Source organism: Rattus rattus, chromosome 5 (genome assembly GCF_011064425.1).
Source record: "Rattus rattus isolate New Zealand chromosome 5, Rrattus_CSIRO_v1, whole genome shotgun sequence".
Taxonomy (NCBI): domain Eukaryota; kingdom Metazoa; phylum Chordata; class Mammalia; order Rodentia; family Muridae; genus Rattus; species Rattus rattus.
The window spans coordinates 114232910-114251271 of record NC_046158.1 but is presented as its reverse complement, the minus strand read 5'-3'; the positions used below and the strand labels follow the sequence as shown (position 1 = coordinate 114251271).

At 40.5% G+C, this 18362-nt stretch overlaps 1 protein-coding gene across 1 annotated transcript in view; it reads left to right on the top strand.

The window, feature by feature from the left end:
- Positions 1-366: 366 nt before the first annotated feature.
- Hao1 (hydroxyacid oxidase 1) overlaps positions 367-18362 on the top strand; it is a 56485-nt gene continuing 38489 nt past the window's right edge. Inside the window, exons 1-2 of the mRNA XM_032902361.1 lie at positions 367-511; positions 6184-6335. Coding sequence (XP_032758252.1) covers positions 375-511; positions 6184-6335 — 289 coding nt within the window. The 5' untranslated portion in view covers positions 367-374. The remainder of the gene's footprint in view (positions 512-6183; positions 6336-18362) is intronic.

Here is an 18362-nt window from a genome sequence, read left to right as displayed (position 1 = left end):
GTGTCAAAGCAAAGTGCAAAGGGGTGGACTGTGGGAAGACCCAGCCTGATGGAGAAGTGAACCAATAGAGGCTTCAGGTCAGCCCCTTAGCTTTTGATTCATTCCCCTGCTTTGTCAATTATACCAAGCCTACCCTTTCTGCTACCTTACCAGCTCTAACTCTGTATGCTTTTGGTATATTTGGTGGCCAGCCTACAAATGAAATGTCAAAGTCTAGGCATACAATGTTTGCTCATTTGATGTGAGCAAGCGAGAATTAAATATGAACTTTGGCAAAAGTCTATTAATAATTGACAAATAACGGAATTGTCCCGGCATAGAAAGCAATCCATGAAAACCCTCCAGAGTATCTAAGGTTGCCATCCCCTGAGACAATGTTGCCTCGGCTGGTCTGCATCAGTGACTATGAACAGCATGCCCGGTCAGTGCTTCAGAAGTCAGTATATGATTATTACAAGTCTGGGGCAAATGACCAGGAGACTTTGGCTGATAATATCAGAGCATTTTCTAGGTAAGAAACTTTGATATTTGAGCGTGTGGTCTTTTTTTTTTTTAACCACACAAAGACATTGCGTGAGGATGAAATGTAGTTTTATGTGACAGTGTAAAAATGGTTGCCTGGATTTGTGCTTAATAGAGTGGAACATTTCCAGCATGTGAGAAATCTGATGTGTTAAATACTGGTGGATGGGTGGCAAAAGTGAGCCATATATTGTCTTGAATTGTGGCAGTAATTAATTTAACTATACATACAAATCGTCATAAATGTTGATGGCTCCATTTACTTTGCATTAGAGCAGGACAGAGAATGAGTGTGTTGATAGACTAGGACCGCGTCAGATGCAACATGGCCACCCTGTCCAGGTGAACCCGATGAGATGATTGCTGCCCACGTGGCCATCCTATTGGCTCTCTCCGTTATCATTCGTTTTGACTATGGGTTGCCTACACATCTGCTTCAGATTGCAGGATGTCTGGGCAGCATCTATCTTTCACCCTTGCTGCCTCACAGCTCCCATAAAGTGCTTCACCTCTCGTCCCACATTATTATCCCCAGGCTTTCATAGCTCAGACACAAGACAGTAGGTGTCATGGTTTATGCTTTCTTTTTGTGTTAAAAAACAAAAAATAAAGTAACTTTAAATGGCTCTCTCTCTCTCTCTCTCTCTCTCTCTCTCTCTCTCTCTCTCTCTCTCTCTCTCTCTCTCTTCCTAGCCAAGTAGCTGAGGGGGCTTTCCCACATCTCACCTCTTCTTGTGCCATTCCTCCTCCACTGTAGTCCTGAGTGATGGCAGTGGGGGCAGGGTTCCCTATTTATGATGATTCTTTAAATGGAAAGGGACAGACAATATCCAAGGAGGGATTTTGCCTTCTTTCCTATTTCTTTTTTTGATCTGGAGCAAAACCACTCAGAATCTCCTTTTTGTCTCTGATTAGGAGAAATTAAATCACTTTAATCAAGGCAGTCTCTGGGTGGCAGCAGCCATGTTACACACAGGTTGGTAGTGAAGCATACGGTGAAGGGGGCAATGTCTTGTCAACCTTTGAAGTAGTTGATCAGGCTTTCTCTGAATCCTTCCCGAACACACAAATGCTGGGGAAGTTGTAGATGGGGAGTTGGTTAGTAATGCAGGAGCTTAGCGTTCCTAACTTTACCAAATTATTATTATTATTATTATTATTATTATTATTATTATTATTAACCTCTTCAACATTTTCTGCTCTTGCAAATGTTCCTTCTTGGGGTTCCTGAGTGTTTTCCTTAAACATCTTAGCTCTACTGGGCTTTTACCGACAAAGACATTCCATGCCCTTGACTGATATATAGGGCTGGTGTCTGAGCATCGTTGCCTGTGGTCACCAATCTTACTCCATGCAGTCTTCTCTACTCCTTTAGACAGCTCAGCTCATATGGTCTAACTTATTAACTTATTTCTAGTTCCATTAAATAACTCCCTGTGATGTCAACCTGGCCATTCACAGCAGGCTGGCCTCCTAAGTCTGCTTCCTGACACTTACTGGAATGTGCCAACATGCACGGTAATTGATTGACTTATACTTGGAACTGTTTCACAGACAAGATAACTACAAGCTCTGGACTCAACAATGAAACAGATATAAAGTTCCTGCCAGCAGAAACTTGCCATTCAGTGACTACACATTGACTTAGTTCCCAGAATTTAATGGGTAGAGAGGGTGTAAAATACCCGCCCCCCAAACAGCTACCACAAGAGAAGAAGAAAAGGACAGTAACACATACTACCTTGCTGGCTTTGGAAATTCTAGAGTTTCTGAGGCATAGTAGACTTGGTGACCTCCAAGTTCTAACCGAGCAGAAAGATTCTCATGGCTTCTGTGACTACTAGAGTACTTCCAGTAGAATACCATCCAAAGTGTGGACTCATTCATCCCCATGACAAAATAATGCAACTGGGAAAGACAAGTGCCATGTCTTTCATGGAACTTGATGATTCTTTTGTTTCTTTAAAGAAATAAAAAGGCATTGAGCAAAGTTCCTCAAGACAGCTGGTTCTTAGTATTTGTATTCCAACAAATGTCAGATGTGATCGCCTCCCTGACATCTCAACTCCTTGCCTTGTGGTTCTCTGCATGTCCTATAATCTCTTGATTTGTTCTATTGAGGTGGTCACATGTAAATAAGAGAATTTCTGCCGACTTTGGTAGCATTGGTTTGATAGCAGGAAGGAAGTCACCCTGAGGCTTCTCATTCTGTTTCAGATAAAGGCTATACAACAATCAACTGAGAGGTAACAAACGGTTAGGTTGTTTCAAAGGCATCTGTGAAGTTCATGTCCTTTTCCTTGGCCTGTACAGGGAGCCTCCTCTCCAGCACTGTCCATCAGCACTCAGATCTGACAACCATATTTTAGAGTTCTGGGAGCTTGGCCCACTTGTGTGACCCAGAAGCTAGCTGGAGATGTTTCTTGGTCTGACTCGGGACTAGCAATATCATAACCAGAAATAATACCATGAAAGGATGTATAAATGGAACCATCCAGAAGAATGGAATTCCCCATTGCAAATATGTCAGGACAAGGTAAAGGTCAGAATGCCGGACCCTCGCCCAGCTTCATCACATACCCATGGCTTTTCCTGACGGTTTCCTGACAGAAACTTTCTCCGCAGTTCTATTATTTAGCAGGATCATGACATCAGAAGGAGAAGCTGCCCCCTTCCTGCTGCATCTTGATTGACACTGACTAATGGGAGGTTTAAGGCCAACTATCTGGATAAAAGCTATGCCAGCCTCAGTTGTTATTTGGGAACTATTACTCACTAGTGGCATTTTTAGTATTACGTAAGCAGAACAGTCACAGCCTTTCTCTGCTGATCCATTAGCTAAGTGAGGAAGGAGCATTTTCAATCACTTGCTTTAAATCTGTGGAGGGAAAAGTTAAGATAAAGAAACTGGAACACTGTATGCTGGTGTTTTAGACGTATGGAAAAGTGAATTCCGGGTGGTTCACCGTGGGGTAAGTGAACATAAGGCTCCGCACTATTGAATTTGTGAATTCTTTCCAAGAGTGGTTATGTCCAAGGGAGCATGCGTCTCTCTCGAGTTTTTGATTAGTTAGAATTTAGGCCTTTGTTCTATTCCAAGTGTAGGTTGAAAGTCCTGTTATAGCTTCCTTTGTTCATTTTGGTCTTTAAAAAGGTTTGTTACACAAAGTCCAGCTGTTCTCTCCGACGTCACAGGCTCCTCCTAAAGCAGGCACCACGTGAATGCAACATAAGGTTATGATAAAGAGTTATTTGTTGTGTAATTGGGGCAACAGCCATTTAAATGTGGGGTAGTTTTGGTTGTGTGGGGGTCAAAAATCTGTTGAAACTATCTGATAAAGTTATTGTTATTTGTAAAACATCAAAACCTGGAGGATGCTTCACACGATGTACACTTTCCCATTTCACTCATTTTATTTAACTTTGCCCAGAAATGTAGCAGTTGAAGAGCCTCTGTAATATTTGAAACAGAAAATGTATTTATGGAAAGTGTGAGCGTGCGATTATTAAGGTGACTGCGCCACCAAGTGGATAAGTGTAAGGCTGTTGTTTATGGACAGAACAAGCCTTGGTTTGTAGATGGGTGACATTTATAAAGGTACCTTTTACATATGCACATGCACGAATGCATGTGCAGGAGCACAAACACACACACACACACACACACACACACACACACACACACATGGGGGGGGCTGATGTCCCACAATATTGTGTGTCCTCATAAAGTTCCATTGTTCTTTTAGTCATACATAAATATTAATGTCTTTTAAAGCTGATGTGTCTGTCTCCACTATTAAAATCTCTTCCTTTCATTCTAACAACACTCTTAGAGATGATTTGTAATTAAAACCTCCCTCCAGGGCTTCTGCGTCTCCCCCCTCACTTTGGAGATCAAAGCAATGTGCTGTAAATTTCCAGGGTGAGGAACAGATTTCCGGGAACAGAACATGGAGTGTGATGGAAAATGACAGTTATGATGGCCAAAGAACAGCTCAGGGAGAAGCAAACAAACAAACCAGCTTAGGAACCACATGCTAAACTTCTTTATCACCTCATTCAGGAATGCGTTGTTTTAGTTTACTGTGTGAGAAATGTTAGATTGCAGACTTCTATCAGGTCCTCAAGGTAGAACTGCTGCTTCTGCTGCTGCTTCTGCTGCTCCTCCTTCTCCTCCTCCTCCTCCCCCTACCCCCTTTCTCCTCCTCTTCTTCCTCATCTTCCTCCCCTCCCACAGAGAAAAGAGATTTTATTCAATAAAGGGCTTTCTCCTCATTTCTCCAATACAAAGCCACTTTTTACTATATTTGCAAGAACAACCTCAACCTCATTAGAAGTAGAGTTGAATCTAGAAAATCAACATCAGGACTGTTGGTTAGGCTTGTGTGTGGGTCTAAACAAGATATTTAATAATGCCAAGTCTTGGTCTGCCCGCAGTGAGGAGACTACTTGCCATAAGCCTGTAGTACGAAATATATATTCTGCTTCTAGGAAAGAAAAATTAGCCTCTGGTAAGATACAATTTTGGATCACTGGCTTAATAACTTCTGCTCTGACTTTGAGGACTCACAGAAAAAATAATTTATAATAATTTTCAAGAATTAAAACTTTTAGTTTCTATGAACTATTCTGAGGAAAAGGCTTGACTAACAAAACAAGTAACCGAATGTTCAACTCTTCCCTTATGCTCATTGGTCAGCAGACACAGCATTTAATTAATAACTTTGAAAAATATAGTCATAATCTTAAAAGCAATTGCCTTGAGCTATTCTCTCTTACAGAAGGAAGATCCATACCTTCTCCAATCTGAATGTAACCTTTAGGACTTAGTATATCATCATCTAGATCTGGGGAAAGTGAAATAAAATCCACATTCACCCCAAAGCCTATAAGTGGATGGATGGTCATAGTGACTTTGTTTATCATCGATACAAAATGGAAATATCCTAAGTATCCCCCAGGAGTGGATCAGCACCTAAGGCTCCCTCCAGGAGGTAAAGTCTATCAGCCCAATGGTACAAGCTGGTGGTAAGTGCACCAGCACAGAGGGCTGTCAAGGACCAGGTCAGGCTGGAAAGGCTGTCCACTGTATGAGTCCATCATGTGATATTCTTTAAAAGAAGAAGTATGAGGATGAAAAATACAGACCAATGCTTGTCAGAGGTTTGACCAACAGAGGTTGAGGTGGGGAGAAAATGTCACTATGTAAGGAAATCTAAAGGGAAACTCACTGGCTTAGACGTGGCTCTCTCTGCCAGCCCATGGCTGCCTGGTTTTGTCCTAGCTCTCAGAACTATGGGCAGACATAGATGTGTTCTCCTGTGTCAGTCTTACCTCACTAAAAATTATATGAGATTCCATTGCCATCTCCACTTTCATATTTCAAAACTGTAACAAATTCACAAGGAGTACAAGCAGCAATATGGTAAAATACCATATAATGTGATGTTCATTGTCTTGTGTACTAGCAAAGTAAAATGCTCCCTTTTTCTTTAGCTTTAGGAAAAGGATTTGGCTTAATGAAAATTATTATTTTCTATTTTAAAATAAAATATGTTAAAGGTTTGGTTACACCTTTGAAATTCTAAGATTATATATCGATCGATATATAATTTAATATTATTTTATTATAACATAATTTAATATTATTTTAAATTCCAGGTGGAAGCTCTACCCACGGATGCTGCGCAACGTTGCTGATATCGACCTGTCGACTTCTGTTTTAGGACAGAGAGTGAGCATGCCGATATGTGCTGGGGCTACAGCTATGCAGTGCATGGCTCACGTGGATGGGGAGCTGGCCACTGTGCGAGGTAGGAAAAGAGAGACAAATAAAGGCTCCCTCCTCTAACGCCCTTCCCAGGATGCTTTCATTTAAAAAAATTACATTCCTTGGTTCTACCATCAACTTTCTAGCCTGTGGTTCAGGGCAAGAGCCTCTCTATGTGCTTGGTTTTCCTCTGTGAATCGGGGCTCAAACTAGTAATTGTTGCTATCGGTTGCTGTGGGGGGAATCACAAAAATTATACGTATAAACGCCTGACACAGAGCAGTGCTCAGCTAGCGTTTGTAATGAGTAGTAATATCGAAGTCTTTAAAAACAGATATCTGAGAACTAGCTTGCCCAGGATCACAGGTCTCCGGTGGCCTAGCTGGGGTTATTCCAAACTGAAGTGATTTGCATACTAGAAGAGCAAAGGCAGAGACCTAGTTGGTTCTGTTTTTTCCTGTGATATTGGAAGTTGATTCTGTTTTATGGGTGGATTCTTTTCCCAGTAGAACATTTCCTATTGCCTCCGGAAGGAGCAAAGGAGAAAGGAAAAAGACTACAAAGTCGTTTCTCTCCATGGCCAATGGATTAACTATCTAGTTCCCTAGCAACGTTGAATATGTGAAAGGCTATACATAGACCTCTGCACATTCTACTTTACAGACTATGAAGTGTGGCTGAGGATCCTATTTGATATCTTTTGATGCCAAGCGGGCAAGAAATGAAGGGGCAAAAGAACACGAACTCAATGCTATTTTAAAGCCTTTTATTTCTGAGAACTAAGAATCATGCAACTCTGCCTTCTTCATTGAAATGACTCCCACAGAACTCTGCCAAGAACATCAAAATTTTGCTTTGACACAAAAAGTTTGCACGGCATGAGCATAGGTCAGAGGCGAGCAGCATCCTTAATGCCGGAGAGGCGCATGCTGCCTGAGTGCTCTCAGAGCCCAAGGGCTTAGTGTGGTAATCCAGAAACACACAGCCCCTGGGTTGGGGGTTGGGAGAGATGAGAGAGCAGACTAAATGAGGATAGAGGGGCAGGTCTATTTAAAGAAACTTCAGGCAACAAAAGTGGAGAGGTGGGCATGTGATTTTGTCGAGTGCAACAAAATTTTCATAAATACTAAAAGGAGATATTCCATAAGATATTGCAAGGTTTTTGAGGAATTGAAAAATAGTTGAGACAATAAAAGACTGCACAGGGATAATGTTCACCTGGTGTCAAGAGCTATAGAAGAAGAAAATGGTACAAAGAGAAAAGTAAGAAAATAACAAATTCGTAAATGGAGACAAGAGTCAAAGGGAAATATTCCACTGATATGCAAAGGAATGCCATGTATCTTATTTTCTGGATGAGAGATTATTATTTTAAGGTCGTGGTGTTTGGTGTGATTTTGGAGAAATTCAAACATGGATAGGAAGAACAGAAAGCAGAGGAAACTAAGAAATAATGTGGCAGTCTGCATCAAAGATTTTAGATGGGAATTCTACAGGATACTGTAACTTTTTTTTTTGAAAAAGATTTGTTCAAGAATGACCATGATTTTAATTTTATTTGACAGATGTTAGAAGAATTGATTTCTAGTTAGAGATACCATGGAAAAAATAACAAGCATGTCAAAAGTAACAAAAATTTCAAAATGATACAGAAATTGATTATGAACTCTGTCTTTTGTCTCTTTTAAAAAAATCTATCTTTCCTTCTTTTTCTTTCAACTTTTTATAAGAATTTATTGTATATCTGAGCCTGATCCTACTATCTCATCCTCCTGGTTGTTGGGATTACAGATACATTAGCTACCATAATTGAATTATTTCAATTAGCAGTTACAATTAGTAGCAAGGCACACTATTTCATGTTCTTATTAGTGGACAGAAGCAATGTTAGGGAATCTGTGTTGGAAGATGGAGATGCTTTTTGTAATTTACTCATTTTTCAAAGTGATGAGTGGGAGATTATGTTCTTCTGAGTTTTAGCCCATCCTTACAAACTATATTTGAATTATTGTTCAAGAAGGAAACAATGAAAATAGATTCGAAAGAGGAGACAAAACTAGAAAGCAGCTCAGAGGACAGAACAGAGGGAAAGAAGTAGGTCGGTTGGCAGAACTCTCCTGGTAAGTCACTGTGAGGCCACGGAACTTGGCATGACTCTCCAGGTTTGGGGACAAATTGCTAGGGTTTTAGAGAACTGCTTATATACCATAATGACATGCTATACTCTTTAACTTCCTCCCTATGGTTCCAAAGCCTGTGGTGATTCTGGCGAGGAGGGGCTGGAGTAAAATGAAAATGCTTCTTTAGAAACCTTGAGGGAGGATTGTTCAATGTTACGTCCTATGGCACTCACCATGAGCTGATATTAAATGCCCATTACTTCTTACCCTTTAGACTTATTTAGCACAAAATTACAACCTTCCAGGCACTTGCCTAAGTGCATCACGGCTGTCAAGTTCTCTTATTCTCAGAAAGCCCAGAGAAGCAGCTACATTACTGAAGCCTATTTCACACATGATAAACTGAGGCACATATAAGACGAGTCACTTGCCCAGGGCTACATGATTCATAAATGACAGGAAGTATTCAGATTCCAGGAGTCTGTCTCCAGAACAGTAGCTTCTAAATACCCTGTGCTGCTTTGGAAATGCTCTGAAGGAGTTATAGCATCAGAAGCCATGGGTTTATAGCTTTAAGTGTATACCAAGCAGGACTCTGGGACAGTGAAACATACAATCTACCTGTGAATGAGGTAGAAGGGGCATAAGGAATAGGGTTCCAAGATTCCTGTCTTCAAGAATCCAAAAGCATCTGAGTCATAGCATCTCCGGCTATAATGCAGATGTATACCAGAAAGTTCCCTCAAGGACCTCCACCTTCTTCTGGTTTCTATCTGTGTTCTCACCATCATCTACGATGTGGCATTCTCTTTGATATTGGAATGAATCAGCTCAGAGCACAGGCTATTGCTTGGTTCCTAATGTGGGCGTGGTCTGTGAATTTGGCCAATTTAGGTGTGGGATAGTGAGTTTCTTAGGCAGGAAAAGGAGGGGCCCTGGAGCTGATGCTGCCAGTGAGGGTATCTGAATTCGTTACTTCTTCCTGCACTGTTGGCTTCTGGAAGAATGTGGACTGTGATGTAGCTTGGGGAAGGATGTAGTTAGCCACAAGTAAGTTTAAGCAAGAGTGGAGCAACCTTCATGTTTAGTAGATTACTCTCTGAAAGGCCAGAAATTATCACAGAATCAAAAATCTATTAATTGATTTATTCTGTTATTCCCAGGAAGACTTAGGCAATCTAAGTCTGACCCTTGAAAATATTGCAAAATCTGTTCAAGTTACCGTGGAAGAGTTGTCTGCCTCCTAATTATCTGGCTCCTAAATTTGGTATTTCCAGTGAAATAGCCTATGTGTAAAGAAAGGAAGTTGGGGTGAAGGTCAAAGGACAGAGGTTAGTTTGTGATCTCAGGACAAAGTGTCCCCATCAGCCCGGAAAACGAGAATAACTGAGGATCATTCACATCTACAGAGAACGGTCTGACCTGTGACATTAGCATGTTCTCTTGACAGTTCTAGATCTGACCCCAGCACCATAGTCTCACAGTCCCTCTGTGGTTTCCGGATTTCTTCCCAGAATCTGACTCAAGGCCCTTCACATTGTCTTATCACCACTGTGAGCACAAAACGACATGACCTACACCTGAAAATAGGATCCCATGTTTTCCCATGGTCTGACAACTATAGAATGCACTGCACGCTCTGTTTTCAATTTTGAGATGCAATGATGATACAGACAAGGAGACCAGGTAAAACTCGGGGGCCCTTTACATTTTACTGAACAGCTAGTCACTTAATGTAAGTGAGAGCTCTACATTCCAGGCGTTCTAGAGTGGAGTCATGCTAGAAAAGCTGACAGCACTGGAGCAGGCCACTCGCTCACTTCCTCCCTAGACCCCCTACCTTCCCAAAATCTTCCACTTTGCATATATAACCTCTCTCAGGAAAACACACCCTATTCATATATCTTCATAACAAAACCCACTCTTTTGAACTAATATTCTTGTCTTACACTTAATGCAAGGACCTCAAAATTTACCTTTAAAGGCTAAGCTTGAGAAGTTTAATGTCCGCGGAGTAGAGGCTGTAGGGAAACGCACAGTCTATGCTCGGTGCCGAAGGTAGTGATTGCCTGCTGTATCCCAAAGGGGGCAGCCGTGCCCTTGCTTCAGCTGGCTGCTCCTGAGGGAGTGAGGAGAGACTTCAAATATCTCAAAAGAAGCCAGACATCTCAATTTTTATGTACAATTTCTTGTTTTTATATGTTGGCCAATAAATCAAAATTCTTTAAAACACTATTTGGGGCAACAGCGTGCCGGCCAAAGCAAATACTTTTGTGGGTTAGAACTGTCCCCATGCTGTTCAAGCAAGGACAACCGATTTATGTGCAAATTCACCACTGACTGGTTTTGCATCTCAGGGCCGCTCCTTTTCACTTTCTAGGGTTACTGTCTCCTCCCCGATAAAGTCAGCTGCTAAGGAAGTCCAGGCTTTTGGGGTGATGTTCTGAAGGACCTTAGAAACTTAAGTCATCGCTGAACATGCCTGCTGTTGTGAATTTAGGGTTTTTTTTTCTTTTAAGTTCTTTAGGCGAAGCTTTCCCCTGTTAAACAGTTCGTGACTGAAAACCTGTCAGCATGAAACAAAACCAGCTCAGCATGGCGGCTCACCAGGCTACCTCAGCATCAGGAGACAGGGGTGTGGGTCTGGGTGGGGTTGCAGTGAATTGGTAGCCAACTAGAATGCAAGGCCAGTATCAGGTAGGGCTACATAGCAAAACAAAATAATCACGTCACCACAAGACCCAAGAAACAAACCAGAGAAAGAAACCAAAGAAAAGAGAACACGAGAATCCAGGAAAACCCTGAGGAGAGTAAATGATCTTTGCACTTAAAAAACTGGTTCTGAATAAATCACATTTAAAATTTCACCAAGTACCGAAGACAGTTCAAAGTATATAGAGGCCCTCAAACGTTTTCCTGGGGTCCTGTCTTTTCTTTTTCAAGTGTGTTTTAAGGCAGCAGTTGGAAAGCTTGGACAGGGTGTCAGTACCTGCGTGAACTTGGGGGTTTTTTTTCACACTGCACCCCTGGAATGTAGAATACGAGTGGACGCATACTTACCTTTGAATCTTGGCAAAGACACAGATATTATTTGGTAAATATTTCAGAAACTCAGAAAGTGATACTTCAAAGCCCGTGGAAAGATAACCGACATTTATCGAACCATTGGTGTGCCTCAGATTTTTAAATTTATCTCATCTGTTGCTTAAGGCTATCCTAAAACACACAAACCCAAATAAGTCCCTAAGGTCTGGTCTTTAACTTTATTAATGTGGAAACCAAGGCTGAGTGACATTAAACATTTTTGCTCAATGTTGTTATTCCATTAGTTGATGCTGACTGTGATATCCTTCCTGGCCAACCACTTCTATTTCCCAATGTCATTAATTGCAGCAAGAGGCCCAAGGCAAGCCCTATGTGCCAGTCTAAGAATATTAATCAAAACCATAGCAGTTTTACCCTTTTGATTTTTGAGAAGAAATAAACCAAAGAAAATGAGAGTCATTAGGAAATACTTGGTAGTCTTGAATTATGCATAGAAACTACAGTTTCTAAAACTCTTATGAAGTGGAGGGGTGTGGCAGGGATTTTTTTTTTCTTTAGGCATTATGCTGTGACTAAATGATTGGCTGCAGGACATAACTTAACCTTATTACTTCACTGTAACAACTAGAAATTGTTTTAATATTTAGTGAATGGTAAATGTCTATAAATAAGAGACATTTTATTTCAGTCTTCAAGGATAAAATCACTTCTGTGTTTCACACATTAAAGGCACGAGCAAACAGTAATCATCAATCTTAGTAGCTGGTAAGACAGGTGCTATAGTTAGATTCAGAGTCTGCGTTGCAAGATCTGTAGACCACTCTGATCTCTCTTGCCCTTTTCATGGTCAGCTGTTAATGGCTGAGCCATCTCTTCAGCCCAACTCTGACTTCTCCCATGCTTACTGCTATGTTACAGGTGTTCCGAGGGAAGCTCTCTCACTGCCTAGTGACCATAATCAAACTTTACCCCATCTTCCATGGAGCTGCATAGCCCTACTTATTTATTAGCTGTAAGCATGAGGAATAATAATGAAAACATTATTTATTCTTTTATTTCTAGCTTGTTTTGTGGACAAAGGCCACATGAGGGAGTGCTGGGACCTTATATAGAGAATGTCACTACTGTTTAATGCGTTCCAGGAATGCTCTGCATATTAGCAAATTCTTATTAAACTGTCACAAGAGAAGTTTATAAAGAAATCCCCTCTGCTGTATGCAATTAGAGGCTACTGCACTGGATTTGATGGGCCATAAAACCATTACATCTGAATACTTTCTGTTTGAGCCTAAAACATTCCAAAGTGACGTTCGGGATTCAGCTCTGATTGGCCACCTATTAAGGTGCAGGTGGAAAGGAGGGGCACAAAGAACTACACACTCCAGAGAATGGATTGGCAGTGGAGGAGAGCGTTCTGGCTGTTGAATTTTCTGGATTTTCCGAGATTAAGTGGTCAGCCTTAACACCGACTGAAAGAGCACTCAGCAGGAAGACATTGTCATTTCCTTTGCTTCCAACTCAAAACGACGCAGTTTTGAAAGTTTTATTGATTTATATATTTATGTTTTATTCTAGGTGACCGGGGAGATATATACATTTCAACATTCCTACTAGGAAAAGAACCTCATTGTTCTCAGTTTTACTAAATGCAGGCAAAGCAGTGGGCTTGTTCAAAAAGACATTTTTTCTTTAACTTTTCTGTGAGTAGAGGGTATTTGCTGTCCTGAGTGTAATGTTTGGATTTTACACCTCTGCCAGGGCTCCTCAAAATGGGCCTGCAGGACTGTTGCCATGTCATTTGACGGTGGAGAGGAAGGGGATGCGTGGGCAAGGAAGAGTCAGTGGGGACAGAGGGATTTGATCTAGGTATGTCTCACTCCCAACTCTGCCCAATATTTTGTCCATTTTCACTAAGAAGAAACAAAATTAGGAAAAAAGGGAAGAGATCACCTCACACTTTCTCCACATTATGTGAGTTAACCCTTTGGAAGGGAATATCTTATTTTGGTAAAAAAAAAAAAAAAGAAAAAGAAAACAAGCACGCCAACAAGTAAATTAAAAATACAAAAATAACTAGTTCATGCCTTTTAAAAAATCCTTACTTCAAGCAAATTTAGCTCAGTTTTATGGTTTGAATCTGCTTTTGTAGCAATCAAAAGTAGTGGGGGACGGGGTGCATTACACACACACACACACACACACACACACACACACACACACACACACACACACACACCCCACTCATACAATCAGTATATGAAAGACTACTGTACTATATTGCCTAGATGTTTCGGACTTAACAATAGATGGTATCCTGATAAACCTATTTTAAGTTGAAATTATTGTTCAGATACAAGGCATTGAATGCACTAAATTTGCTGAGCCCCATGGCTAGTGATTCCTACTGGATGTGTGCTCTGTCTTTCTCTTGGTGACTGGAAGTGTAGTTCACAGCTACTGTTCAACATGGCAAGCAAGAGAGAGAAGCATTTGGACTATTGCTGGATTAGGAAAATAATAAGGCTCAAAGTTTGAGGTATGGGTCCTACTGAATTCATATTATTTTCTTTTTGCCATGAACTAGAAAAACCATAAGCTGATCTGTTGTAAGTTAAGGAGAATATGTAATTAAACAAACGAGTTCACATCTAAAAAATTCATAAAAGCTAAAATTCCATTTTTTTATGAAAGTTCAGCATCAAAATCACATTTCAGAAAATAAAATTTGTTCATCAAAAATGTCTATTAAAATTAGAATCTACCTGTATTATATAATTAGAACCATCATCAAATTGTATGATATTAAGGATTGGCCGCAAAAAAAAAATGTAAGCAACTGAGTAGTTTTGTGAAGAGAGTGTGATTGCTTCTGTGACGTCTTAGTGATGTTAGATTGTGACACTGAGCAATTGGAGTGTAGTGTGTCCCCACACTGAGGGAGCTAATCTGTGAGAGTTGATCAAAGTCACCCAGGATAACTTTGGTGATCTTCAAAGTCATTCATCATAAGGAAGTGTCTGACTGCATGGTGGTCTCTTTCTCATTATCTGCCAGTTATAGCAGGACCAGGCCACTCAGTTAGCACAGGAGAATGACAAAGCAGGTGAGGTGATGTTTTACTGTAACACAGTTTTGTGCCCTAGCAATGGGCTGGAACAAAACAGGCAGGTCTAATGGGTTTTGCAAGCACTTCTGTATGTTAACCAAAAAAAAGAAAAAAAAAATCTCAAAGTACAGTAGCAGGCTAGTGTGATCCTGGAAGATGTGTTGCCCCAATTCCAAGAATGACTGGTGTTAAAGGAATTGTAGGATTAAGCCTGTTTTCCTCACCTTTGGTGAAAGTACTTAAATTGATTAAAGTCCTTAAATGTTAAGGTTTGTTTTAGCATTTCTAAACAGTTTGAGCATAATTTACAGTTCACTTAGTTAATTTCCTCGGAACTCTTTTTTCCAGAGAAGCCTAATAATACTTTGAGACACTCTTGCTACTTCGGCCACGCCCTTAGTCCTTGCAGGATGAAAGGCCGATGCACGCAAACGGACATTAAGGTGTATGTTTTTGCAAGTACTTCAGCATGTCAGACCTTGGATTTAGAGCACACAGTGGCTTGGTACTCTGTCACTACATATTTTCCACATTACACAAGGACTTCCTGTGCAGATGACAAAATTCGTTTTCAACACAGATGTTTTGGTGACTAAGCTTTGTAGGAGCATTTTAATCAAATGCATCTTACAATGTTTTAGACCTTCTGAACGAATTAGACCTTTCTCCTTGTTTCTCTCTCTTTTCCCAAAATGTAACTTTGGGAACTCAAGTCTCCTTTTTCCATAAAAGAGCGATAATAATGCTCAAGGAAAGCATTTGAAATCAGGGTATTTCAAATTGCTCAATGTTTGGGCCTCAGTCAGAGGATGGGAGGGTCTCTAATGAGTTAATGTTTTGAATAATAATCATAACTTCATTGGTGTGACTGTTGATGGAAACTTTCTGGTCTATCAGGGTGGTTATTTTCCATGTCAAACATAAGCATGATGAGCCTTTGTTTTATTTGATCACCCAACATCCAATTCATAAGACTCCAGGATTTGACATTGTATATTTGAAAGCCATTTTATAATTGGTAAATTATATTTCCCCAGGCTTTGATAGCCACTCTTTCTCCCTTTCCATCTTTGGACATTTTAATTTGGATTCAGTCCTTAATGTATCCTTCTAATCTGAAATCTAGGAAGCTGAGAAAATGTTGGATAAAACAGCTTATGAAATACATCTGTTGATGGTTAAATGAAGTGAGGCCAGTCACTCTCATGCAGTTTAAGTCCTTGATTCAAAAACAGTAAGAGTTGAATGTGGAAAGTAATCTAGCATATGACCTGTGCCCCTCCCAAGTGGGGACCAACAGAAAACAGAAAGGTGTTATCAGGATGACATCAGCAACTGTCAGGCCATATGAGAGTTAATGCCCACTCTGTTACCCCTTGGTCAGTTTTTCTCCCAGTTTTGGGGAGTTTTATCCAAATACACCTCATGAACTTGTATGAGCACTTCAGAAAGAAAATACACATTACACATTCTCAGGGAATGATTGATGGTGACCATCCTTGACACTCATCACCTTTGAAGCAATGTGCATCTCAGGACTCAATAGTGTGACTCATTAATCCCACTTTTGAAAGATTTAAGGGAATTAAAATTAGTATGCTAAGCATACAGTTGTAATCCTATGTTCTGTTCAGCATTATTCAAAATATGAAAGAAAGTAAGATCCCATCAATGGATGAACAAATAAAGAAAATGTGGTGTGAACACATGCACAATGAAATATTATAGAGTTGTAAAGTGATAGAAACCAGAAGCTGTGGTTGGGGGATGAGGATGGAAAAAAGGAGGATGTCAGTCTAGGGTGACAGAAATGAGAAGGCAAGTTCAGGAGAAGAATGCGGAAAGGAAGGAGTTAATCAAAGTCTAGTGTGGGCTAGAGGAATAGCTACTGGGAAGCTATTCTGCTGCGTGAAACCACTCTTTATCCTGATATATTATATGATCCCAAAATTCGATGAAAGAATAGGAGTCTTAAACATTTTTTAGTGGTACGGGTTGAACTCAAAGCCTTATACATACTATGCAAGTTCTCTACTGAACTATATCCCCGGCCTTGAAGAATAGGTGGCTGATGTTTTCCTCACAAAATTAGTCACATATGTTACTCACATAATTGAATATCTTTTCAATATTTTCAATATTTATGAACATATAAGTCAAAAGATCACATGGTACCACCATCATACACACAATTAACACTTGTCAATTAAAATACATAGATACATGTATATGAAAAAAAAGAAACATTGCTGACTATAGGGCATTTTACCTTAAGATGATGCTAAAAAGTATGTCTCTGGCCCCATAAGAACAACAATACCAACCAACCAGAGCTCCCAGGGACTAAACCACCATCCAAAGACTGCACATGGACAGACCCATGGCTCCAGCTGCATATATAGCAGAGGATGGCCTCGTTGGGCACTGATGGGAGGAGAAGCCCTTTCTCCTGCCAAGGCTCGACCTCCCAGTGTAAGGGGAGGTGGGAAGGGGTGGGCAGATGGGTGTGGGAACACCTCATAGAAGAAGGGGAGGGGATGGGATAGGGGATTTATGGCCGGGAAACCGGGAAAGGGGATAACATATGAAATGTAAATAAAACAATATTAAAAAAAAAAAACCCAACAACAACAAAAAGCATGTCTCTGATAAAATATAAAGAATTTGACAGGATTCTTGGGCTTCCTTTTCCATATTGCACTAGAAATTACTGCACCTACCCCATCTCAGTTATGTGGCCTCCGTATTTACAGAGGTAATATTGGCAGACCTGTCTTAAACAACTGTCTTGTGATGCTCTAAAGTAGGCAGGACAACTGGCTCCGAGTTACTTTGCATGAGCAAATGTGCTTCCTGGATGAAAGCTGGGGCTATTGCCAAGTCTTGGCTGCTCAACCTGTTGTCACCTATTGCCATTCTAAGGCATCAGCATTAGCTCCAAGCATATCTCTGTCTGTCTGTCTGTCTGTCTGTCTGTCTGTCTGTCTGTCTGTCTATCTATCTATCTATCTATCTATCTATCTAATCTATCTATCTATCTTCTTTTCAACAATGCCTATGTGTATATGACTATACTGTTGTCTCTTTTGCTGATGTATGAGTACCTGACTTTTCCTCAGAGCAATGGGATAATATATGACTGGTTCTGCCCAATAAAGAGAAAGAAGGAACACAGACTTCAGAAGTTTAGCTGGGAGCTAGAGAGATTCATAGTGGTTCAAAGCACTTGTTGCTCTTGCAGAAGACCAAGATTCAATTTTCAAGCAACAATATGGCAAACTCCCAACTATCAGCAATTATCACAACACACACACACACAAATGCATAAGTGTGTGTGTTTATGTATGTCTTTGTGTGTGTGTGTGTGTGTGTGTGTGTGTGTGTGTGTGTGTCTCCAGGCAGAATGCTCATGGACATAAACTAAAAGTAAGTAAATCTTTAAGATAAAAGTAGTAACTTAAATTTTTTCAACACCTTATTTTTAATGATGGTTTATTTTTAATGAAGTTTTAACCTCTCTTTAAGCCCACCGCCCACCAGAGTGGAAAAGAAAGGATATGGGGGACATGGACCTGTTTAGAAAGGGTTTTTGGAGGAGCACCTACCTGTGCTGTCTGGAAATAGGCAGTTCAGTTCACAGATAACAGCAGCCCCAGCTTGAGCCACTGGCAAACACTTCACGAATATATCAGCAGTCCAGTTCTATAGAGTTGGGACAGCAAATACGAATTAGCAGTGGTGGCTCTACCTAGCAGAGATAGCCAGTCCTCAGACTCAACCCAAGTCAGTAGGAGGGGCC